This window comes from Choristoneura fumiferana, chromosome 11, assembly GCF_025370935.1.
Source record: "Choristoneura fumiferana chromosome 11, NRCan_CFum_1, whole genome shotgun sequence".
NCBI lineage: Eukaryota > Metazoa > Arthropoda > Insecta > Lepidoptera > Tortricidae > Choristoneura > Choristoneura fumiferana.
The window spans coordinates 11,156,051-11,183,366 of record NC_133482.1 but is presented as its reverse complement, the minus strand read 5'-3'; the positions used below and the strand labels follow the sequence as shown (position 1 = coordinate 11,183,366).

Sequence of the window (27,316 nt, the reverse complement as noted above, 5' to 3'; positions counted from 1 at the left end):
CAGGGATGCACAGAAAAACCAGAAAAAGAGACCAGCGCTGGGAATCGAACCCAGGTCCTCAGCAATCCGTGCTGCGTGCTATAACCCCTACACCACCGCTGGACAGGAATCTAGACACGATTTTTTCCTATGCATACATATCTCAGGTTGCTTATTTCTACTACGCTACTTATGCAGCAGCACTAGCGACATCTATGTTCCGCTCTCATCGAGAGACGTCACACTCTTTCGGAACCAACCGCTCACCCAGACAAGAGATGTCGCTACTAAGCAATCAAATTATTATTATTATTATTTGATTGCTTAGTAGCGAGCGTAGAGGTTATAGCACGCAGCACGGATTGCTGAGGACCTGGGTTCGATTCCCAGCGCTGGTCTCTTTTTCTGGTTTTTCTGTGCATCCATGTCTCAGTTTGTATTTTCGATATGGTTTCACGGGATACCCGTAAAAGTAACAAAATTTGGAGTTGAAATAAAAAATACAAAAAGACTCCAAAAATCCAATCATGGTTTATTATTATTAAACAAAAACTCAAATTATATCAAGCAATCAATTCAATCAATAAATTCATTTATTTCAAAAATGTTGCTACTTTTACAATAAATTACACTGGCTCCTACGCTAGGTAAGGCCTGTTCTGTAGGTAACCAATTTGTATGTGGGTTAACAAATGTAAGGCGGAAAGTTAATAAAAATACTAAGTAACATTTTTAATAATAATATTTGTGAATGTCAAGCCAGACGAAGTCCGAATCAAATGCATACGAATGTCAAAGATAACCATAATAATATTATTATTATCAAAACGCATATATATCTGAATGCATAAACTGGTAAGATAAGCTATATTTATTTACTCGCACAGACATAAGTCATTAATTGATAGCATGGCTTGAGACTGGGCTCTATTTCTTTGCCACTGGTGTTTTGATTAAAAACTGTGTAAGTATTCAATGAAAATAGTAGTTAGTAAACAAGACAAGTTAAAAATAACGCTAAATATATTCAAACAAAAACAAAACAGCACGATTAGATTTGTTTGTTCAAAACATGACCACGTGTTGTACTTAAGGGCAACACACACAGAAAGCGTGCGCGGATCGTTGTATTCACACAGAGAGTGGGTCGGGCCCGCGACGGGCCCGAAGCAGCTATCAGTGTTGCCAGTTTAGTGACTTAGTCCCTAGAAGTGCCGACTTTTGCTTAAATCTTAGCGACCGCAAAAAAGTTTTTTTTTTTTTTTTTATTCGACTGGATGGCAAACGAGCAAGTGGGTCTCCTGATGGTAAGAGATCACCACCGCCCATAAACATCTGCAACACCAGGGTAATGCAGTTTTGACGACAAAAATGTTTTATCTGGCGACTTTTGGAGTACAAATTAAAACAGTTCTAGAACCAATAATAGATACGATATTTTTGTCAACTCGACACAGAATTATACAGTGCCGCGAGATATATATGTCGGCGGCCGATCGTAAAATCCGCCAGATCACGAAATTCCTAGGCATATCGTCAAACGCCGCCATTTCATGAATTGGCTAAGGGACATCCGCCATATCGTTCAAAACTCACAGTTTAGCGATTTGCCTAGTGACGTTTAGGCAGATCATGAAATTCCTAGGCGTATCATGAACCGCCGCCATTTCATGATTTGGCCACGTTAGGCAGATCATGAAATTCCTAGGCGTATCATGAAACGCCGCCATATCGGTTCTGGCACTTCGCCGGCCGCTACCGCGGCACGCTCGCTTCGCTCGCTCGGCTCGTGCGTCGTGATCACAATTAATACTAACCACTCCTCGCTTCGCTCGTCGTACCTAAATTTTTCTATATAAATAAATAACAACTAGTGAATACTTTATTTATCAACAAAATACTAACCTCTAAAATACGGGCAGACGTGAATGGTTTTTTCACATTGTGCACAGAATCCGTTTGATTCACATAAAAAGCACGGAGCTGATGTTCAAAAGCTTCTTTTGCACTTCTATTTTGAATTCAATCACTATTTTCGGTTTAAAGATCATTTCGTTGCGACGCCGACATTTTTCACGCGCTAAACAAACACGGCCGGTCAGCTGGTCACGGCCGCCATTGCATACGCAACGCCACCAGTGGCCAAAAAAGACTATTTTACGATGTGCCCGGTATAGAGCTAGGAATATCGACGAATGCGTTGCTCTGATCGATCTGCCGTATTATTTCTCAGGCACATCGTGATATGCCTGGCCAACGTTTAGGCATATCATGAAATGGCGGCGTTTCACGATATGCCTAGGAATTTCGTGATCTGGCGGATTTTACGATCGGCCGCCGACATATGTGGAAAACGACAAACGCGCTTGCGCACCAAGGTCAAACTTTATTTACTTAGTTCACTAAATCCAATTTATGTAATGATGGGCGATGGATGAAATTTTTAAAAGTAGCTGATTTTTTTTATCGACAGGAATAAGCTTATACTTACTAGTCAATGGAAAAAAATATAAAAATTTTCTGTAGTAATAATGAATTTAAAAAAAAATACTTCGCTTTGATTCTCGCCAAAATGCTCATGCATACGGTTTTTTAGGTTCCGTAGCCAAAATGGCAAAAACGGAACCCTTATAGTTTCGCCATGTCTGTCTGTCTGTCTGTCCGTCCGCGGCTTTGCTCATAGACTATCAATGCTAGAAAGCTGTAATTTTGCACGGATATATATGAAAACTATCCCGACACAATGGTACAATAAAAAATAAAAAAATTGTGTACGTAAAGTAGGGGTTTTTTTTTTCTCTACCAAACCTATAGTGTCAGGGGTCTTATAATTTAAAACCATTAGGGGGTTACTAAGACGATTTTTCGATTCAGTGATTCTTTGCGAAATATTCAACTTGAAAGTACAAATTTTCATTAAAATAGAGTTTTAGGGGTTTTTAACTTAAGCTTTAGGGATAAATATTTTGAGAGTTGGTAACTCTGCGCTCGGCCCGCGCGCTGTTTGTGACGACGGGCGACCCGCGCCCGCGTTCTGTGAGAAGGCGCCCATATACCGCCATGCAAATACGCCCATCGCGGGCCCGCGCACGACCCGCGCCCGTTCTCTGTGTGTTGCCCTTTAATCTGACACAGCAAAGCGTGCATTAATATCTGATACGATTTTATTTGTAGGTCCGACAGGTCGTGTCTGATATTTTTGCACGCTCCACTGTGTCAGATATTATATTGCCGGTGACTGTAGCCGTCAATGTGGCTTACCGATGCTAGTGGCGTTTTTAACGGCGCGGTAGTGTATTTTCAAGCGAAAATGAGAACGAAAAAAAGTAGATTTGTTTTCCATCTTAGTTTCGGCTGAAATTAAATTATGCCGCAAACATAAACGTAACAACCGCATGAATGAAATAGTAGATTGATAACCAAGGGTGGAAAGTGACCCATTTCACCCGAGATATTTCCAATAGTTCGAGGGTAAATGGGTAAATTCACCCGAGTTAGACACTCTTCTTTTCATTTCGACTGTGAGGAAAGTAAAATACTACAAAAAAATTAGTATAATAATAAATTGAATGTACTTATATTCAACCTCCAACGGTACCTTTTCGAATGGCTACTTGCCACGGCCGAATATAAAAAAAAAACGAGTTGGTCACGACCCCTTGGTTTGGTTGCTTGTATCCAAACTGGAGTTTGAACGAAGAAGTTTGACCATTATTACTTATTATATTCCATCTCTTTCTTTCACATTTCACGAATGACTTCTCTTTCTTAACCTAAGTAAAGAAAGAGATGGAATGTGTTCGTGACGTAATAAAATCAAATTACTTGTTTCAAACAAACGGATGTTCGGAGTCCAACCTCCGGTGTTGTATATAAGCTCCTTGGCCACGACGTGCATCTAGATGGGCATGCCGAAACGTGAAAAAAAAGTTATTGACGTAACTCAATTATCTTCAACTCCGTGGCTAATCGAAAATTTTTAAAAAAAAATACTTTCCACCCTAGAGATGAAAACGCAATTTTCCACCCGGCAATCTGACCCTACCCATGAAAATTAAACTTTCCGAACAGGAGAGATGAAAACAAATACACAAAAACATGCAGTGAAAATATTAGGACATTAAAATGTCCGACGACATTGAAATCTTGTGTGTGCGCTTTTTTTTATCAACAGGCAAAAAGCAAAAATATCTTCAGCTTAACCGTGCAGGAATAACACCTTTATTCATATCATAGAAGAAATTGACGCTTTCGATTAACATTTTTGTATTATATACTCAATGAACTCTATTCAGTACTACAGTTACTTCAAAGAAACACAAACGATATCCAACATTTTCCTCGTGGAGTCGTTATTTTATTAAATATAACCGATTAAAATGTGATTAATTCCATTTTAATATCTCGTTTTAGTTACGTGAGTTTGGCGTAACGCGTGATTTTTATTAACTAGCTTATTACGACCAATAAAACGAAAATAGGTCCGACGTAAGATTGATTTACTGCCCGAGATTGATCTTGATAGAGCTATCAAGACGAATAACTTAGGCTAAGAGAGAGCTCTTACAGCGTTTTGCCATTGCGTCTCTTAAGTTCTCTCGTTGTCGAACCAGTAATACTTATTGAAGCTCTTAAAGTAACATTTCTACCGCCGATTGACATCCCATAACACAAGAGAAATTATAGATGAGTTGCCAAATCTACGAGAAAAGAGTAGGCATCATGTCTAAAGTTCTCGGTTGCATCGGCCCAGTGATTTCGATACATCTAAGTCGATTCATCCAAGCCGTACTCTTGCCATCCCTGGAAGAGGACTTTTATTTTTAGAATCATATTAAACCCGAAATAACAATTAAACTAAAAGTTTTCTGAGATTATACTAGTCGGCTTATCGCAGCCAAATTTTAGCTAGCTGTGATCTGGGCTATTCTTTGAGGATTTTAAAATTCCAATGAAACGTCATATTAATATAAGGCACGTATATTATCACACGTTCCTAAATCTTGCGAACGTGATTAATATATTCAATAATTAGGGTTGCATTAATTACCGAACTGAATTCTTGGTCAATAAAAAAAAAATAACAAAAAATGGAACCCACTTCAAAAACCTTGAAAATATTTTTCTACTAGTTTGAAGTCGGTGCCTCAGCACGAGCCAGCAGCAGTGGAACTACAGTCGTCTACCTCACCTACATATATACTATATTTTGGGCTTCAATCACTCCTGCTGAGGCACCGACTTCAAACTAGTAGAAAATTATTTTCAAGGTTTTTGAAGTCGGTTTCATTTAAAAAAAAATTGTTTTCATTAATTTTAGTGATTTGTAGCCAAAGTACATCTCACAAAGATTCTATTAAGCTCAAACACAGCATAGTTATATCATTTTATAACAGAGTACCGGTACCTACGGCTTCTTTATCAGGGTCCAGTTCACCAAATGATACTTTCTGAATGTAAATACTTGACTTGATGTTAAAAATGCCAAAATCGCTATAGGTGTGCTTTAAAAATTCGAGGGTTGCCCTCGATTTCTCTAAGATCCCATCATCAGATCCTGACTTACACTTGGTGCCAATGTGACCACCTCGGAAGTATGTCCTTTAGAACTAAAAAATAATTTTGAAATTCGGCCCACAATTAGCGGAGTTATCGCGTAACAAACATACAAAAAAAACATACACTCGAATTGAGAACCTCCTCCTTTTTTGAAGTCGGTTAAAAAAAAGTTTTCATCATTAGTCTAACCAATACTTTGTTTTTTATTTTTTAACAGAACCTAACATGTTCTGTATGGACATATTGCACAGCGAATTAGCAACCAATCGTTGACAAATAACACCCAACTAAAGATTCCACTGTTTTGTCATCATTAGTAATCATCAATTTCATAAATTTGTAAAAATCATCACAAATTTCATTTCCGACTAAAAAGCCAATTAAACCATTTTTTTTTTGTACCTGATGTGTACCTACTCGTACTTTGTAATATTTATTTATTTACAAGAAAAACTGACTTAACATTTCAATATTTTTGATTGAACTGAACATTAAGAAAACTATCAGTGCTGTAATAAATCATATAATAACTGGGAATCCGCTTTAAAATACCAGAGAATTGACAATTGTACCAATAACACAGGTGCGTTAAGACTTAACAATCCTATTAATATCGCATTACGATAACTCGGACACATTCTTCTGCTTGAACGCGGCGCTCTTGTTCTACTTAGTCATAGACAAACCCGAAGTTTTTGTCTAAAGAATAAAGACATTTGGCAAGGAAGACGCATACTGCTTTTAAATTAAAATATTCCGAAAACCGAAGCGAATAGCTTTAACCAGTTGTACCCTTAGATGTATGGAAACACGAACATCGCAAACGTTCCGCTAGAGGCGCTGTTCGTGTTTCCATACAAATTGAGATTTTAACGCGAACGCGATCGAGACGTACTTTGTAACCGAAAACTTACACTAAGGGTACTGAAGAATAAATAGTCAGCCCCTAAGACTAGATAAAAAAACTACCTTTCAAATAAACACAAACAACTGGAAATCTCAGCGACATCAGTGAGTTTTAAAAATATATGGGTGATATATTTGCAAGGTAGGACTCCAAATTTATCTAGACGCCTGTAATTATGGTCTCATGTGTTTAAAATTGCACACATTCGATAGCATTATCATCTTGTTACGCGCGTATGGTAGCCGGTAATCAACGGGTCATTTTAGAATTAAGGTTATCGCATGGATATCGCCGAGTATACAGTCGAACTTTGTATATGGTCTCGGGAAATATACCGGTTATAAAGAAACCAGTAGTTAGCTCAGAATAAACTTAAAAATAAACTGTGGATTCAAAAAAGTCAACAGCGATTGCAAATTTTGCCGAGATCCCGAAATTCGTGCAATATGTAAAAAGTTTTATGCGAAAATGTGACTGAAGTGAAAGAACGTGGCGATTGAAATAACCAGTTTGCCGGATTTGAGTTTAATGCACGTGAATTTGGTCAGCTGATGAAAACACGAGGCCCATTGGCGAACGTCCAGAATGAATTTTGTGACAGTATAAATATGTTGAAAGCGAAACTGCTCTACTGCAATCAACCTTTCGTTGAAAATGCAGCATTCACTTCTAATAGCTCTAAAAGTTCATGCACAAGTAAGGATAACTATGAAACAAATTGATGAAAATGCATGTGAAATTTTTATTCGACTTTAAAAGCACATTGACGCTATCACAACATTGGATATCACGCCGATGACGCGTGGAAGAAAATTGCAAAAATCAATACACCTAAATTATCGGCAAAAAAGATTACAGGTATTAATAAATCACGACTATAGCATTATATATAAGTACTAAACTATCAAAATACTAGCGAACAAAATGTAAGAGACAAGGTACTATTTAGATACTTTAGGGTCACCGTCACCACTCAACAAAAATTACAGGTAAATGACACTATTCCAGTGTTGAAAAAAAAGTACAAAGTAGGTAAGTAGGCCAGAATTGAGAACTGGCCATGAGAGGCATTCAAATGTTATCTCTTACTAGCCCAGTTTTCGAACTCGAGAATGAATAGTCTAGCAATACTATGCTAAGCATTGTCAAGCGGTTATCTGGTTCTTCTAACAATCTGTGAGATCTATGAAGACCAATGAATTCCTATAAGTACTGACTGCATAGCAGAGTGGATCTAACTTGTCCAAAAATAAATCGTTTTAAACCTGTATTTTTTTGGGTTCCATGGTCAACTAGGAACCCTTATAGTAGTTATAGTTACGCCATGTCTGTCCGTCTGTCCGTCCGCGGCTAATCTCAGAGACCGTTAGTACTAGAAAGCTGTAATTTGGCATGAATATACATTATCAGTCATGCCGACAGTGGTAAAATAAAAAAAAAAAAAAATTTTAGGGTACCTCCCATAGACGTAAAGTGGGGGTGATTTTTTTTCTCGACTAACCCTATTGTGTTGGGAATCGTTGGATAGGTCTTTTAAAATAGGGGGATAGAGTTTTTAAGACGATTTTTCTATTCAGTGATCTGTTTGCGAAATATTCATTTCATTAAAATCGAGCGTCCCTCTAAAATGGGGCCCTCTAAAATCTAAACTTGGGTGGAAAAATTTGAAAAAAATCTGAATGGTAGTAAATATATCAAATTTACAAGGAAAATTATAGCGGCTAAGATTGCTTTAGAATTATTAGTAGTTGAAGAGTAAATAGCAGCCTAAGGTATAAAATATACCTAAACTTCCAAGTTAGTAGTGTACACAATACAAAATCCTTAGAAAAATATTATTTGATTTTTTTCGTAATGGCTACGGAACCCTATCCTGGGCTTGGCCGACACGCTCTTGGCCGGTTTTTATTGTTTGGCGTTCTTCTTTATTTTTGACAACAAAATCAACGACAGTGAAAAGCACTTACATAAAGTCCTCTAAGTCGACAACATTTGTGTATTGGCAAGGTTGTCCGTTCACGTTATAGCACATGTTTCCGTAGTCCCATTCTTGGCGCTGGTTACACGGCAGGTTCGGTATGATAGGAGCAGCCTGGTAATGGCTAACTGGACGAGGATACACAATTTGGGAAGGGAAATACTGAGGAGGATTCTCAGGAACGTAATAGTTCCTAGAATAACACTGCATGGGCTGCGGAACCTCGCGGAAGACATTCGAAGCACTGGCACCTAAATTGCCCACATTATTCACTGGTTGCCTAGACCATTGGCCAGTAACAGGACACTGCAGAGTCCATCCTATGTCCTCGATCCGGCCCACCACAGGACACTGCTGCGGGCAATGGTTTTTGAACCCGTTTATAACCATGTCGAATCTCGATATTTCGCTTCAGATGCGAAAAAAACGGTGAAGTAGTCCATCTAGGTACGTAATCCGCGAGCAACTGATAGGACCAAAGATGCGCTTATCTCAAACCAACTGTTAACTAGCATGGTAGCAAAAACTTGATATAAAACTTAGTAGATAACAAAATATTATCAATTTCGGCCCTGGCAAGACCTGGCTCTGATATGAGGCAACACTTTATCAAGATAACTACTTCAAAGAGGACTGTGCTATTTGAGACATGAAAATAAAAGTCATATTATTATACTTTTCAGTTTTCCAACACACCATCGCTTTTGCATTTGCTTACATAATGGATCACATTGTCTCATGCAGAAGTGGCATTCTTGTTAATAAACAGAAACGAAAACAAAGCATCCCTTATTTCTGCCTTTTTGCCTGGAGGCTCTGTTGTGTTGTGCAATTGATACAGTGAAGCAAAATACACCTTCAATTAACGCTTGATTATTTTAATTAAGTCGACGATAGCGCTTGCAGTGTCAAGTTGCTAGGTGCAAACGAACGCTTGTTAAATACAATACAATACAATACAATGACTCTTTATTGTACACCAGAAATAACAGATATTTTGTTATGTTATTATATTGTGTGTTGTATTATGTTATGTTATAATATATCTAAATGAAATAATATTTGTACACCAAATTAAAGAGCTGAGAAAGCACCGACCGATGGAGTTGATTTATAAAAAGTTAGATTATGTCATCTACATAGATACCACATTCCTCATAATAGTACAAAAAGAGCCCATCTATTAGTTTTCTGAACTTCAGTCACGGTCCAAAATCTAATTGCTAATTTTAGCAAAAGTAGCGGCATTTATGTTGCAGTATAAACGACGGATTACATGCTTTTATTGCAACCCTGACACACCTCTGTAGTCGGATGATTGTCGTCTCATGTCTGGGACTCTGCGAATCTGTTATATCATGAACTGCATAAGTTTATATAGTACTGATCACGAGTGTACCTATGTCACGCAGCGTCTTCCTCATAAACGACCAAGGTATTCACATCAGTTATAGTCTTCTCTAATAAAGAATAGACTTCAAGAATGGTGTTGATGCTCGTTTTAGCTACCAGTCCCGGAGTGTCTAAATAACATGACGGATGTACTGTCAATCCGATGAAATCATGATTCGTTACTATCTGCACAACCTTATTATCATCACGATAAATTCTTATAGACATTGCTGCCTGACAATTATGTCATTTTTACTGTTGGTGAAGAAAGATTAAAATGCTGCCAGCCGCCATGTTGAAAATTCGATAATGGCGCGAGTCATACTTATAACTGGAGTTATCAATAAAATAATTCACTGTTTATCAGAAATAAGTCTGACAAAAAAGTCAGCACTTTGACAGGAAAAAATAAATGTTTGCCATTGGACAAGCACAAATGCATAATCTTTTTGTCGAATTGGTATGTCAGTTGGCCGATACCATGCTGTTTTCTGATTAGGATTGCATATCGTGAGACCGATAACACGATATACAGACGGCTGACGGATCTGCTTATAATTGGGGATTCTCAAAGAATATATCCGGCATCACTGATTCCGAGCATTGAAAATTTTGTAATTTGTTTGTTAATGTTAATAGTACTTAATAGAATACATGTGTAAATTATATTATAATGTATAATAATAAACTTTTTTGACCAGAGGCCTTATTGTCTAACAAACACACTTAGGGTCTGTTTCACCACCCATTGATTAATTTTATTTGACGGATAAATTTAATCAATGGATTGTGAAGCCAGGAGTTAGACACAATCGTTTTTACCACTTTTTTCTGTCACTAAGGGGCTGTTTCACCATCCATTGATTAGTGTTAACTGCGGTTAAATGAGATGCCGTCTCTATTTGTTTTGTTCAAATAGACGGAGACGGCATCACATTTAACTATCAGTTAACACTAATCAATAGATGGTGAAACAGCCCCTAAGACTACACAGTATAAGAGTAGAAAGAGACGGCGAATGCGACCGCGAACGTCAGCGATTTAGACAATAGGGTCTCTGGGTCCATAGATTGTTGGTGTTATATTCATCTTATTTTCTAGAGATTATAATAACACACAAAGGTCAAATTCTAGAGGTCAATAATATATTGTTATGTTTGTATCTTTCCACGTATCTTTACATTCTTTTCACTTTTATCAGTGCAAGCTGCCGATTTTGGCCTTTGTTCCAAAACAACTATAGACTTACTAACTATAGATAGATCGCTATCATTTACGTCAATACCGTCTCATGAGATTATAACTTCAAAGATTGTTGTAATAGCCAACAGTGGTGACTTTTAAGCGTGCATTAAAATCCGTAACTTAATAAACATTACATGTTAATAATCAGTGTGCTCTAGATTTGATTGATGATTGGAAATAAACAGCTACAAATTAAAGAACCGCTAGCACGTGCGCTATTTTCTCTTTAGTCGTTATGCATCATCTCTCTCATACCGCAATAGGTAGAAAGAGACTTTACTAGGTTTGCACAATTTTAGTCAGACTCAAACATATCAAACATATCAAGGCATAGTTTAAAATATATGACGATGAGTTTAATATTTTACTCAGGGCCACTTTTCAAAATTCCCAAGTTTTTTTTTTAAAACCAGCCAGTAGCGTGTCGGATCCGCCCACAATAAGGTTCCGTAGCCATTACGAAAAAATTAAGTAATATTTTTGTAAGAATTTCGTATTCCATCTTCCATAGTTTAGGTATATTATATACCTTAGGCTGCTATTTACTCTTAAACTACTAATAATTCTCAATCAACCTTAACCGTTATAGTCTTCCTTGAAATTTTTTTCCTCAAATTTTTCCACCCACCCGTTTATATTTTACAGGGGGGGGGGGCTAGATTTTAATGAAAATATGCACTTTAAAGTTGAATATTACGCAAACATATCGCTGAATTGAAAAATCGTCTTAGCAAACCCCTAATGGGTTTAAAAGACCTATCCAACGATACCCCACACTATAGGGTTGGATGAGAAAAAAAAATCACCCCCCTTTACGTCTAGGTATGGGAGGTAGGTACCCTAAAAAAAAATTTTTTTTAGTTTTTTATTGTACCATTTTGTCGGCATAGTTTACATATATATTCATATATTCGTGCAAAATTACAACTTTCTAGCATTGATAGTCCCTGAGCACAGCCGCGGACGGACGGACGGACGGACAGACAGACAGACATGGCGAAACTATAAGGGTTTCGTTTTTGCCATTTTGGCTCCGGAACCCTAAAAAGGGGATAAAACCGTTGGCGGAAACAACATTATATTATTTACTAGCTGTTGCCCTTTACTCCGTCTGTGAATAATTCGTTTATCGCTATCCCGCGGGAACTAAACAATTTTCCGGGATAAAACTCTTCTACGTCCTGTACAGGGTTTCACATTATGTTCATACTAAATTTCATTTCATCATTATCATCATCATCCCAGCCTATATAAGTCCCACTACTGGGCACAGGCCTCCTCTCAGAATGAGAGGGAAATTTCATTTAAATCGATAATTTGGTTTAAAAGATAACAGACAGAGTTAATTTAATTACTTCACCTTTAATAAAATTAGTATATGGATTACTACAAATTAAATAGTTCCCATAATTACATAAAAATTTGGTAATTTTGGCTATTTTGCGCAAAAAATGGATAGCACCAAGGAATAAGGATTTCGTAAAAGATATGACATTGTTGCCAAAGAATCTTTGGCATTCCACATTATGATAATACAAAAGCTAATTGGGGTCTGTTGATAAGATTGTCTATTTTAGTGCAACAAAATAATAACAACCTTAGTAAAACGGTATGTAAATTTTAGATGAGTATAGGTAGAGTCATTCACGATGACGCGTGCCGTGATTCTTATTACAATGTCATTAATGTGTAATTTTGTCAAAATCACGCGCCTTCGTGGATGACACTAGGTATAAGATAAGTAGTGGAAAGTTTAAATATTGCTGCATGGTCAGACAAAAAGTATACTTACACCTGAATATATGCTGTAAACTAGGCTTATTCAAGTGAAAATGTGACGCGAGTGTCACTTTACAATTTTTTATTTTTATTTATTGATAAGAAACAAACAGTCTTATACAGAATTATGAGCAGACTTAAATTAAAACAATCTAGACCTATAGTTTCCTTAAAGGTTTATGATAGCAGACAGCTATTACAAAGAAATAAATGATAGGTACCTATATGTAACAAACATAAAAAGAAAATAAGTCCAGATTTGTTATGTAGTCACTTCCCTGCAAGTGAAACTAGACAGGAAAGCTGAAAACAATTAATTTGAAATATAAATTAATATTATATAACTAGCCTAAAGCCTGGTTACTTGAAAGCCTTCTTCAGCATCTCAAGTGAACAATCAAAAATATCAAATTTACTTCATTGTCGATTTCTATGGAAAACCAAATAGATGCAATATATTTTAATTAAGTAATTAAATACCGCGTATAAACGTTTGTTTGCAGAAAAGTTGTACTTACCTTCATACATATATTGCTGTCCTAAGCATAAAGGAGCTATCTAAAAAAAAAAAAACACTTTTTAGGGATCACTTTGTTGTCCGTCCGTTCGTCTGTCAAGACTCTTTTTCTCAGGAACGCATGGAGGTATCAAGCTGGAATTTATATCAAATACTCAGGTCTACTGTCCCTTGGAGCTGTGAAAAAATCAAACTTCTAAGCCAACGCAATCAAAAGATACAGCAGTTTATGCCGCAAATTTTCGAAACTCACAAGGGAATCAAAACCTACAGGGTACAGTTTCCCGTGAACTCAGAATCTTAAAATTTGGTACAAAGCAACGTCTTATAGCACAGATAAAGGAAAAATTGCGAAAACCGTAAATTTAGTTACATCATATAATAAAAATATTTATACGGAACCCTCGGTGCGCGAGTCCGACTCGCACTTGGCCGGTTTTTTTGAGTTACCATTAATACTATTGTGTAGCTTAAGACATTCTGCATCACATGGTATAAATAGCTCAAGTATTTTTTTGTTGAGATAGCTAGCTCCTTTTGGCTTTGTAGTGCAGTATAGTTATTTTAGAAATGTTTTCATTTAGGGTAGGTACATTAGGTAACCAGACGCAGCTATTAGGGTTGTCTTGCAGGAAAAAAAAGTATTTTGTACTTTAGACTTTAGCTATCAGGGGTCTTGTGTCACCATTGCATTCTCTGTTAAGTGCCTGATATTTTATATATCCTAAAGCGGCAATTACACAGCGTCGTTCACCTAATGCGGTCGCCGAATTTGTTTCAAACTACTTCGGCGAACGAACGTCGTCTTTACATTATAGTCTGTCCGTCTACTGCGGCGGCCATATTAAGGCGGTGGCAGCTGTCGCTCGCCGAATGCGGCCGAAGACCGTGTTCTTAACACTTTTGCGGTCGCCGCATGCAGCATGCGGCGAACGACTCAGTGTAATTTCCGCTTGATAAGTAAATGCGAAACTTTGTGAGTATGAGTGTGTTTGATACTCCTTCACGCTAAAACGGCTGAACGGATTTGAATGAAATTTGGTATATAGATAACTGAACATCTAGAATAACACATAGGTTACTTTTTTATCTTGAAATTCCCACAAGATCGGTATAAAATCTCGATCGAATGTAATATTGGGGAATTCCTATGGGAATTTAGCATAATCAACTGCTGGATCATGTTTACGCGTGCGAAGAAGTGCGTAAACACTACTTTGTGTAAAACTTAATAGTGTTGTAATACAGGTCGTAAGTGTTCAATATAGCTGTCTATCCAAACAAGTTACCTAAAATAAAGTGATTATGTCCTATTACTTGCCAAACCAGCAACTTGAGTACACTCAGCAACAAAGATAAAGATATGAATACAGCCAAAGAGCAAAAAATATGTATACCTACACGACCTAAATGTTCAGGCAATAAAGTCCTGTAGGTATACATATTTTTGGAACTTCAAACGTATGTATATTTTTGTTGCTGACTGTACCAATTAGTAGTCAATCCGCTTCATGGAATTATTTGACAATAAAAAAAATACATATTTAGAATAAAAACATGATTGAGCCTGTGCCTGTTTGTTTACGTCTATGTTTTATACTAATTATAACTAATTACAGTTTTTAATAAATATCCAGCATTGAACATGCAAACATATTTTAATTTATTAATCTGTCATCTCCCAGGATAACAGGATCAAAGGAATTTGGGCACAAATTTGTGCCTCTGGGAGAGGACAGGTTAACCAAGACAAAATTAATATATTTAATAGGTACCGTACAGTCACCAGCACCAATATTCGACACAGCAAAGCGTGTACAAATATCTGATATGACTCTATTTCTAGGGCCGGAAAGATGTGTCAGATATTTTTACAAGCTCCGCTATGGCAGATATTAATGCAGGTGACTGTACATGTATACGTATAACTAGCGACGCGCCCCAATTTAATTTACGCGGATGTAATAAAAAAAATATAAGCAACTCAGTTTATGTTAGCCTTATAAATTCATTTTTCGGCAACGTAGTTTCAAAATATTGTTTTTTACTTTTATTTATTTTCTTTACTTTATTATAAGGCCATTAAAGCCATTATTCATAAAAAAAACTTCAATTGGACAAAACGGAAACGAAACAATATAGGATCAGTCGCGTGTCTATCGATCCGTCCAAAGTTAACCATTTCCACCCCTAATCATATCTGAAGCTAAAATTTTGGAATAAAATAAATCTAAAAATAGTTGCACGCTTAAGTATTACTTACAGGAAAGAAAAAAATAGATAATTTTTCGTAATTTCTAGGGATATTTTTTGAAAATTTAAATGTTTTGTTGCATCACATTTTTTAAAAATTTCTTACAACACGTAATTGTCACGCCCCTGTTGTAGTGTATACAGGAAAATCAAATAAATTGTCCAGCCAACCGTTTGAACCAATGCAGCAGAGATGCAATTTTAAGAACATGACACAGAAAACATAATTATGAACACAAGTACCGGAAAAAAACATTAATTTAATATAAATGAGTACTTTATATAATTTAGTTACAACTAGCTGTTGGCCGCCACTCTGTCCGCGCAGAATTCGTTTATTGCTATACCGTGGAAACTACGCAATTGTTTGGGATAAAAATTATTTTATCCCAAACAATTGACAAACATTTCATCTAAATCGTTTTAGCGGTTTAGACGTGATAAGGTAATAAAAAAACAAACATTCGCATTTATAATATTAATGGGATGCTACAACTTGAAGACTACTAGTATATCAAAAAGTGTCTGTACCTAGGGCATGCACCCGGTTCTGCGAGTGCCTCCAAGAACCAGGTAATACCCGGTTTGTTGAGGTATTTGTATGTATTTGTAAAACCGGGTGCATGCCCTAGCTGTACGATACTATTGTTTCAAAATCAGTCAAAGATTTTCAATTTCATAGTATCTAACATGATTGCATTTCTTTCAATTCAATTGTTGAAAATAGAAGAAAAAGTTTTTTTTTTAATTTTTGCACATTATTATATTAACTTGACTTATGAGGTCATGCAACCCTAGTATTTTAATCAAAATGCCTACATCTTTAGCCACATCTGCACTTACCTGCCATCATGTAAGATAGTCAATTGCAGTCAGTTTTTTTAACCATATGAATCCTGGCCCACTATACTTTTTTTTGTTTAATTTGTCAAAGCAATTTGAGCAAACTCGCAATAAAGAAATATAGTCAAACTGTCATTCATGGTGTAAAAAAATGTAGAAACAAAAGAATTTTTGCAATATTATAAGTAGACCCCATTATCGGAGGTGCAATTTGGTAGCTTGACAGTCTTAGAGATGGGTAAAAATATTTTAAAATACAACTAAATGTCGATAATTTTTCTTTACCATAATGACAATGTAAGACTAATTAAACATGTTTATGTATTACCATTTTTAATGTTTAGAAATTTAGCTTTATTCATTTTGAATAAAAAAATTAGTAAAATATTATGAGACAAATTTCTAGAAAATTAATTGAGCTAAGATATAAAAAAAATTAAAAATGTTAATAAGTACCTACATAATCATTTTGTAATTAGTCCTGTTTTACAAAATAAGCATGTTTAATTAAAGTCTGACTGTCATTATGGTAATGAAAAATTATCGAAATTTAGTTAGTATTTTTAAATATTTTTTACCCATCCCTAAGACTGTCAAGCTACCAAATTGCACCTCCAATAATGGTGTCTAGTTATAAGAATGTAATTGCATATTTTTGAAGCACAAGGATAAAGTAATAAAAAAATATCTTTTGGTTAGGTAAGTTAGATAATGTTATGCAATTTCAATTTTGTTACCGAAGGCATTCTTCCAAGTTTGAGGGATATTAAATGTGTGTCTAACCAACTATGCTTTTTAAAACATGACACTACACTATAATATAAAAGAAAAACTTTCTATCCCAGTGTAAGTTTCATTAATGCTATCTGTCATAATCAGTTTCAACATACTAGGTACCTAGAGCAAGAATCAATTATTAATACCCCAAACAAAAACGAGAGTAGGTACAGTTGAGGAAATTGAATTGTGTACTAGGGAACCTTTTCATAATCATTTTCACTATGATTTGTTTGGCATACTTACGGGATGTCAGGGCATTTTTACTAAAACATGTACCTAGCAACGGCATAGTTAAGAAAAAGTTAAATATGGTCAGTTTTGTGACGTTTTATTCCATATTAACTGTAGGGGAAAATCGTCACAAAACTGACAACTTTTAACTTTACGCCGTTGCTAGGTACATGTTTTAATGAAAATGCCCTTCAACATGACATTAGTAGCATAAAGGTTCCTCCTTAGTATGGTCAAGGACTTTAATTCATGAGCCACCATAGAACCATTTCACAGTAAACGTCATAGTGACATCACATTAATTAACAAGAAAAATCATAGTGAGTTTTGTTTGAAAAAGTTCCATGGTGGCTCATAAATTAAAGCCCTTGACCGTACAGGATTCAGTTTCTTTGACTACAGTCAGGATGTGCCTTGTGAGGATGAGCCAGCTATTTAAGTAAAGAATTGTTTGAATTAGCGATAGAATATGGAAATCATATTGCAAAAAAGTGATTTTTTAGATATCTTTACAAATTCTCTTTCATCAAAATAATATAAATATTATCCAATAAAAAAATAATCATATTTTTACAGCATTACTCAGAAGTGGTTAAAATTTAAAGATAGCTATAACTGTCATAAAATCACACACAAGTAAAATAAAGGCATTACTCATACATAAAAACTATGCTTGCTTTGCATTATCAATACCAAAATTGTATGTTTAAACTCATTTTTACAACCTTTCATAACTTCACCTTGTATATTTGTTTGTCACTAAAAGCTTGCAAGTTAATTCTGATCCACTTCGAGTGGTTGGATTGACTTGAAATTTGGTATACATAACGAAGCCGTGGTGGCCTAGTGGTTTGACCTAACGCCTCTCAAGCAGAGGGTCGTGGGTTCAAACCCCGGCTCGCACCTCTGAGTTTTTCGAAATTCATGTGCGGAGTTACATTTGAAATTTACCACGAGCTTTGCGGTGAAGGAAAACATTGTGAGGAAACCTGCACAAACCTGCGAAGCAATTCAATGGTGTGTGTGAAGTTCCCAATCCGCACTGGGCCCGCGTGGGAACTTTGGCCCAAGCCCTCTTGTTCTGAGAGGAGGCCTGTGCCCAGCAGTGGGACGTATATAGGCTGGGATGATGATGATGATGATGATGAATGTAGGTTGGTAGGTTGGATGGTAGTGCTAGTAGTCAAAAAAAAGTACAATTAACAAAAAAAGCTTGAAGTAAGTGAAAAATTTAACTATAAAAAAATATTAGATTCAAGCTTAGTACAAAGTACAAAACAGTTCAGCCTAATAAGCTGCTAACCTTCAGGCAACCAGTTTAGATTAAATTGTTACAAAATCATTTACTGTTTTGTGTTAGACTATGTCTAGAGCTTCAACCTAATTATTAAGCAGGGCTATGCAGATTTAATTAAAAAACAAACAAGTTTGAGCAATAATTTGACAAGGAGAAAGTGAGCAGACTCCATACGGCTTTGGAAGCATTTTTCCACTGGAAGCATTGAGTTTAAATAAGGCTGGTGCCAAGAAAAGTTCGTATCACTTACCTCCTTTTTTGATTACTAGGCTTGGAAGACATCTGGAATATTATCTGAACAACACTATTATGAAACTTCGCAATATGACCACAATCTTAGAACACTGCCAAGGAGAGCATCACATCGCTTTTCACGATTTTTATGTTAGTTGTTTTCTTTAACGCCACAATTTTATATCACTGCACTAATTATGTCATTTTACAATGCACTTCACGTAAAAATATACTGTTGTTGTGAACTTGCACAGTAGACACGCACCACGAATCGCTCGCTTCAGATAAATTTGACAAAGCAAAGCGCGTTTGTCATTTTGTGTTTCCAAACCAACGATAGCTTGTGATTGGTTACTATACGAATAGTTAAATACAATGCCTCAATAATGACCAATAGCAACAGTTGTGTAAAATGACAACGATAACAGACGAATTAGGAGTTTCGCAAATATTTAATAGATGACGCTGTTCATATTGTGCAGCTAATAATGGCTGATGAAAATATGGCGAAAATATTTGACTCGCAGAATTTGAACAACATTTAATATAGATCACTAATAAAAAGGCATTTCGTTACTTCATATCTTTGATAAAGATAAAATTAGTTAATTTAATGTAAGTTGCCACGAAGCGACCTCTATGCACATTTTTCTTCAACGCTGATGAACAAGTTTTCCTTGCTTGTTATTTCTCCTGCCACTAGATGTCACTACTTAACAGACAGCTGCAGGCTACTCCGAAACTCGAAACTCGAAGTTCGTGTCGTGCGGTCCCTCTCCCTCTCGTATCAAACAGTGTAAGTGTCAGAGGGACCGCACGACACGAACTTCGAGTTTCGAGTTTCGGAGTAGCCCAGCTGATATCGTAAACAGCAGATATGTCGTGTTTGATTTATTTTGATCTGTATTTGATTCTACATACAATGCAATGGTGGCAACACGATGAGCTGATGCTGCAGCAAGGATATCCAACACACTAGTACACTTTTGAAAAAATAATATACCAGTTTAAAAAACATGAAAAGAAAACTTAAATTTAAAATTTAAAAAACCCCCGACACAAAACAACGTCAGCAAAAATTAAAAAAAAACGCCGCCAAAAAGGACAACTAAAAAGTAAATAATAATTATGCACTACCTAGCTGTTGCCCGCGACTTCATCTGCGAAGAATTCGTTTATCCCTATCCCGCGGGGACTATGCTGATTTCCCGCAAAATTAGCCTAAGTTAATTTAGTGTAAGTACCTAGTAATATTTTTTTTATCTAAGTGTTGTCGGTGTCGGGGGACCGCTAAGGTTAATATTTAAAAATACAACATATTTACTTTAGTTTGCCATCCAGTCAAATAAAAAAATGAAAAAAATCGAAATTCCTAGCTCATTCTGACTTTTCTGCCCATCCTATAATCTCGATCTATCACGTCAAAAACACAATGTCGACCGCTCCTTTTGACTGATAGGTAGAGCCAACGTAGAGCACAGGTAGGGCTGCGTTCCGTCAGAGATGTACGAGGTAGCTGAGCGGTGTAAAGCCGAGTTTAGACTTGCAAGAAAAATCGTGCAAGTTGCATTACACTGCGGCGCTCGATTGACCACTACAAACTCGTTAGCTTTACGGCCTCGCAATGTAATGCAACTTCCACGATTTTTCTTGCAAGTCTAAACTCGGCTTAAGGATGGGAATGTTGTGACTGGTTTCACCAGAGATGTGCAAGGTAGCTGATCGGTGCGAGGATGCGTAGCAAGAGCAAGGGCATATAGTGAATAGTAGACTCTTGTCAAATAAGCAAGCGGGGTGCGGTGAGGCAGGAGCGGAGCGTGCGTGCCACTGGCGGCTACTAGTGACTGAATACACATCATTCCCTTGTTTGGTATATACTAAATCTCACTCCACTGAGCTGTTTCCACTAAAGCTGCGCTGAGCGGGGATTCCTATTGGTTCATGACAAACACGTTCTTCACAACACCATCCTTGCACACCTCTGGTGAAAACGCATCCTAAACCGGGTAACAGAACTAGTTTTATGATAAAGCGTCACGCAGTTACAGATATGAATCTACCGGGTTAATCATTTGAACCTTTATGACAGCGATTGCATCATAAAAATCGTTCTATAAATCATAAAGGGCATCTTTTCCGGCTTATTTGTGCATTGGAATGTCAAATAAATTCTTAATGTTTAATCAGTGCGAAAGGAACGAAATGAGTAAAGGGATAGTTACCCGACCACTATTTATTTATACTTACAGCGAAAATTTATAGGGATTGGATACGTATTTTTGTTCAGAGGGTTAGTTATTCAGTGTTCTACGCTTACGCTAGGTATCTTTAGATAAGTACGAGTATGTATGTGAATTCAAAAATCCGTTTCGCGGCTCCAAAGTACCTTCAATATAAAGAAAGAAAAAAATGGTTATTCGGCATATACGAGTAAACAGTAGGTGGCATTTAACTTAATGTAGGTATACTTGTAGATACCCGAAAGGGCTGGCAGCTCAGCAATGCTGAAGTATGGAAACACAGAGCTGATTTTCAGCTGCAGCCAAAATATAAAATGGAACATGCCTATTTGTTACCTTGAAAATATGTAACAGTTTTACATTATCATATAGTCAGTCAAATAAACGGTCAGTGAATATGTTGCTAAAGTCGAATTTTCAAATTATCAGACACGTGTTATTGACATTATTGTTTTTGATCATATGTTTGGTAGATGGTACAGTCAGCAGTACCAATATCTGACACATAAAAGGTGCATAAATATCTAATACAAATGCGACTCTATTTCTAGGGCCAGAAGGACATGTGACTGTACAACACAAATCTTACGGATAAGTGTAGGTACAAGTGACTACATAATCAAACTAAGCAAAGCATTAGGGTTTTACCTCTGTGATAACCACCGCCAAGCTATATGGCGTTAAAAATAAAAAAATAACTTAAGCACCCCCCCAGGCTTACCAACCATAGACAGAGTTACAAGAGGCCCCGATTCTGCATTATCCAAGTGATTTCCAAATATCAAAGACTAACAAATCCAAACTCCGATGAACTTTTATTTTAATACAGTTCGTCTAAAAGTTAGAAACTTTTTGAAATACTCAGAAGACTATCGGAGTTTTTTTTTGTCATTAGCTATTGATTGATATTTGTTTTGAGATACTGAGAGCTTTTATCCACCACTCTCTAATAAGTTTCTGATTTTCATGATGCCATCTCTGTTTATATTTATGTACCTACAGTAGCTTATTGGTTTGACCTATGATCTCTCATACAGAGGGTTGTGGGTTCTAGCCCAGGTGCACCTATAGCTATTTCGGAATTTAAATGCGAAATTATATATTTCAAATTTCGATTTCAATGAGCTTGACGGTAATCTTCTTTCAAGCCTAGAGTGAATAGGCTGTTATTGAACCAGCGAGTTGCATCTTAAGGCTCAATTGCGCTTTCGGCATTCCAATCAAAGATAGAGGTCAATCGCTAGTCAGTTTATTGAAAAAAAAAAGTTGCTATAGGGGCTGATTCACCATCCAATGATTAGTATTAACTGGCGGTTAGGTGTGATGCCGTCTCTATTTGTTTTGTTCGAATAGACGGAGACGGCATCACATTAAACCGTCGGTTAACGCTAATCAATGGACGGTGAAACAGCCCCTTAGAGTAAATATGATTATTCTCTCGCTGCGATGTCACTTAGATTGTCGAATAGGGTCTCTGTAGTTCAAGCAGTCCAAGACTGTTTAGACCCTCGGACGATATTAATTATCGATGGAATACATGATGTAGATAAATCACCGGTTAATTGCGCCGGTCGAGACGTACACGCTCTAATGGTGGCCATTAATTATTTTGAAGTCCCGTCATGAGTGGAAAAAATTTAGGGGCCCATTGAGGGGTTTTAATATGATATTTTTTAGTGATCAGATCACCGTTGCCTATATGAATACGGTTCCATTGGAACTTCAAAAAGTAAAACACTTGACTATGTATATCCGTATGTAGAACTTTTAACTTTACTCATTTGTGTCCTTGTGTGAATGAAAACTCTTTTTTTGGTCGCAGGGATGGTGCTAAATGTTGAAATTTTCAGAACGGAAACGTTGAGACCAAAAACGAGCTGAGTTTTATTTTGCTGTAGTTGCCTCATACATCATTAATCCTTCAAACTGTTTCTGTAGCACTGGTACAGTCAACGTCATAAATAAGTGATCACTTATGTAGCTTGTCATTTAACGTCATGTTTGAAATTGTGTACCGACTGAAAGCGACAAGGTACAAAAGAGATCACTTATTTCTGACGTTGACTGTACCACGGTGTACATCATAATCGTAAATAATGCGATGTTTTAAATTTTTCACATTGTCATAGAAAGGTATCAAAGAAAAACAAATGAATAACTTTGGAATACCTTCACGTCAATAACCAAACTCAAACTACAGATATAGGTATTTGACACCGCTCTAAGTTCGTCAAAACGCCAATTTCACATGTAGGTACACTCGAACCAACTGAATCGTGACCCACTGTGGACCATTTTCGTAGAAAAAGTCATAGCTTTATATTATGGTGGGTTAGGAATCAAATGGTTCGACTGTACTTAGCGACCTAACCACAACACTGAATGTAGGCAGGTAGAGTAGAGATAAACTGTAAAAGTGTACAAACCCTATATGTGAAATGAAGACTCTCACTTGATTATTTTATGTGGAAGGTAAAATTACATTTTTATTATTAAGAATTACATCATAAATCATTATAATATTGATATAATGAAGCTTCTGTTTCTAATGGCACATTAATTGTATAAATAAATTATATCGCTAATGGTTAGCAAAAGTACGTTTATTACTAAAATTAATGCATAATCTTTAAAGTTTTCGAATCTATTTATACTACTGTCCAGGTTCTACTGGCTTTAATTAAATTAAATGATATTCGCAGAGAAGCCGTAGTGGCCTAGTGGTTTGACTTATCGCCTCTCAAGCAGAGGATTGTGGGTTCAAACCCCGGCTCGCACCTCTGAGTTTTTCGAAATTCATTATATATTTGCAATTTACCACGAGCTTCACGGGGTAGGATATATCGTGAAGAAACCTGTGCAAACCTGCGAAGCAATTCAAAGGCCAGCCATAAGGCTGTGCAGTACAGTCAACGTCATAAATAGTAATACGCCAACGCCGGGCTAAAAGGTAACTTAATAATATGTCAAGTCATTCACTTGATTTTCACCCAGTGCCTTGAATTTATAGTGATTCATACTACTTACTAACAGCCAACGTTAAATTATAAACTTACATGGCGTTCACACTGGGTGAAAGTCAGCAAAACGCTAATATGCGTTCAAGGCACTAGCTCCATTTGTAAACCATTTACTTTTACTTAACTGGTGCATTCGTTACCATACGTTACCATATCAGTTCAGTAGCTTATCTAACTTGCATTGCACGTATAACTTGAAATAGTAGTTTTACAATGTGCCGCTAGATGTCGCTATCAAACTCAGTCCCCATCCTACATCGCGCTGTTAAGATTTTTCTTGGTTTAGTGACTACTTTTCGAGACTTTACCTTGGTTATCGCTTCTCGGCCTTTTGGCTAAGATCAAAGTGTAGTATCTGTTCTTTTCAGCTTAATATCTGAAAGTTCCCTCACTGAGGGACCAGTATATTAAACTGATTTTTGTATCTCGACGGGATGTTCGGGGCTCGCTCCACTCCCGTCACGGGTCGGCCCGGCATTGCAGTGCCGCCGGGATCGGCCCACATAATACTAAAATAACGGTAAGCTGTTAGCAAAATAGAACGAGATAAGACGAGTGGAGTGTGGAGTCCCTACCATATCGTCCCCTTACAACCAGAATCGCTTAAAGTCACTTTTGGCAAAACTGAGTTAAATATATCGTTAGAATGTACTTTCCAAGATCTACATGCTGTTGAAACCCGTTTTACTGTACGATACTCCAATACCGAGTTACGTTTTTCTTAAGCTCACTTAAAGCCGATTTTTAAGAAAATCAACAACAAAAACAACTACGCGTCGGTTAAACAGCATTTTATTTTATTTTACAACAGCAAAAATATTTTAATGTCAAACAAGCGATTTTGGAATGTTAAGATTTCAATAAAAATGCAATTTGAGTACTGCCTAAAAGTGCTAAAATAATGTTAGTAGGTTTCGCCTGTTGAGCATTACTTTATATTTCAATTATTGCAACAGCGAAAATAAACTAAATATAATATAGGCGATATTGCTTGTAACAATGTTTGCTTCGACCATAAGAAGCGCTACAGCCAAAATCGCTTAAGTATCGCTTAGACGTTTCGCGCTGTATTGTAAAGTAGTGTGCACTTTGTCTAGGCTAGCTTAGTCGGTTCGGACACGCTTGAAAGCACGATTAATAAGAATAGAATAAGTAATTTGTTAAAACTTATTTAGGTAATTATAGATCTGTTCACTAACGAAAGTCCGCCCCTCCACATTCTATAAGAATTGTAATTGTAAACGTATCCGTACGACAAGTCTATGTGTGCGTAGCTCGAACTTGTCCTTATGGCTTCAGTCGCAAGCGTACCGTCAGTCACGCACACTAAGACTAAGACAATGTGTAAGTACTTACGAGATTTACTCGTGTACATTAATAATTAGCTCGCGCCTTCGTGAGTGAACAGATCTATGTATAACAGCGATTCCGTAATTTAACAGTGTTTTTCTTTCAGGTGACGATAAGGAGCATGGATATTCAGGTTTCGATGAACTAAATAGAAAAACATTATAACCAGATCCAGCAGACCGTCAGAATGAACCGTGATTGTCATTTAGATAACCTACTTATTTACTACTTCGTATCGTAGGTACGTCGTATCAATGAAAAGCTTATCACGGCATAAAACATTTACGTAGTCACACATTTTCATTGTTCTTGGCTTAGGTAATATTAATTATCCATGGCTGGTTTGAGTAGCCACCGCTGAGACAAGCAGTGATGAAGAAGAAGACTGATGATTATTACCATTAAGGTTATTTTTCATCACTGCTTGTCTCAGCTGTGACTACGTCCGGCACACGCTCAATAACGTCTTCATCACAGGCCAGTGCAACCATGGTGAATCTCCGGTATAACATTTTTTTTGTAAAAAGTAATTAAATCTTCATTTTTTTAGCTGCGCTTATTGGCAGTGGATTAGTGTATAGCTTTTTAATGCAGGTAGTTTAAATTCCTCTACTGAAAGAGGTTCAACAGAGTTTGGATTCGATTTTCTGTTGCCTTGTCTTGTTCGACGGTTGGTTTGCAAAGTTACAGGCCTGGTATCAAAACTCAAAAAGTCAGACGACATGTCGTAATTGATAAAAATATTACCTATACAAGAACAATGAAAATGTGTGACAACGTAAATGTTTTATGCCGTGATAAGCTATTCATTGATACGACGTACCTACGATACGAAGTAGTAAATAGTAGGTATCTAAATGACACTCGCGGTTCATTTCGACGGTCTGCTGGATCTGGTTATACCTATGTTTTTCTATTTAGTTCATCGAAACCTGAATATCCATGCTCGTTATCGTTTTGATGAAGAAGAAGGCTGATGGTTATTACCATTACGGTTCTTTTTCCATGACTGTTTCAGTGGTTACTTTGAGCCTTGAGACGCTAAGTGCCTTTTTATTAAAATGTTTGAATAAAATATGTTTTTTGTTGTATGCATGTAATCAAAAGTTCTATAATTAAATGTATTAAGCAGCACATATGACATTAAAGGAATAACGTAATTTATCTCATATACTAGAAATATAATACTATATTTAAGACTAGCTCGCTAGTTTTCATTTATTTATATTTTTGGGCTATTTGGTACCTATTTGTTGAAATATATTGATGGAACTCTTTCGAAAAATACAAGTTATATGTCTTTGAATGATAAAAACAAAACAGAATAATGCTACATTGCATATAAGCTAGAAAAACAGAAAAAAAAGCCTAGAGTCAAAATATCTTAGAAATATTTTGCACTATTAAGCGCGCTTAAGAGGTAAATTCCGATTTGTGTACAGCCAATACCTCTTATTTGCGCTGAGACTTAACTAAAAACTTAAATTGTATAAAACATGTAAGCATTTTAACACTGTATTCGGCGAAAAATGCTTCAATTTGGACTTAAAATGATAGTTTATCCAATATATCGGCGTAAACTTGCTAGTTTGGAAGATAAAAAAAAAACGTGTCTACAGGCAAAATCGCTTATCTGCATTACCTTTGAAGAAAAGCCCTATTTTAAGCTACTCAGCGCGAGTATAGAGTAAATAACATAGCGCTATCCTATT

The 27,316-nt window shown here is 36.5% G+C and overlaps 1 protein-coding gene and 1 non-coding gene across 4 annotated transcripts in view; one reads left to right on the top strand and one right to left on the bottom strand.

Annotated features, from left to right (window-relative positions):
- sima (HIF-1 transcription factor component sima) overlaps positions 1-19,289 on the bottom strand; it is a 115,747-nt gene extending 96,458 nt beyond the window's left edge. The window contains exon 1 of one of the 3 annotated variants that reach the window (XM_074094551.1): positions 19,011-19,289. In XM_074094551.1, coding sequence (XP_073950652.1) covers positions 19,011-19,042 — 32 coding nt within the window. In that variant the 5' untranslated portion in view covers positions 19,043-19,289. Of the gene's footprint in view, positions 1-8,412; positions 8,876-19,010 lie in introns of those variants that run through there. The other 2 variants (XM_074094548.1, XM_074094549.1) reach the window with 2 other exon arrangements.
- Positions 19,290-24,569: 5,280 nt separating this feature from the next.
- LOC141433039 (U2 spliceosomal RNA) lies at positions 24,570-24,762 on the top strand. The gene has a single exon (XR_012451886.1). It is a non-coding gene; the product is annotated as a U2 spliceosomal RNA (small nuclear RNA).
- Positions 24,763-27,316: the final 2,554 nt, after the last annotated feature.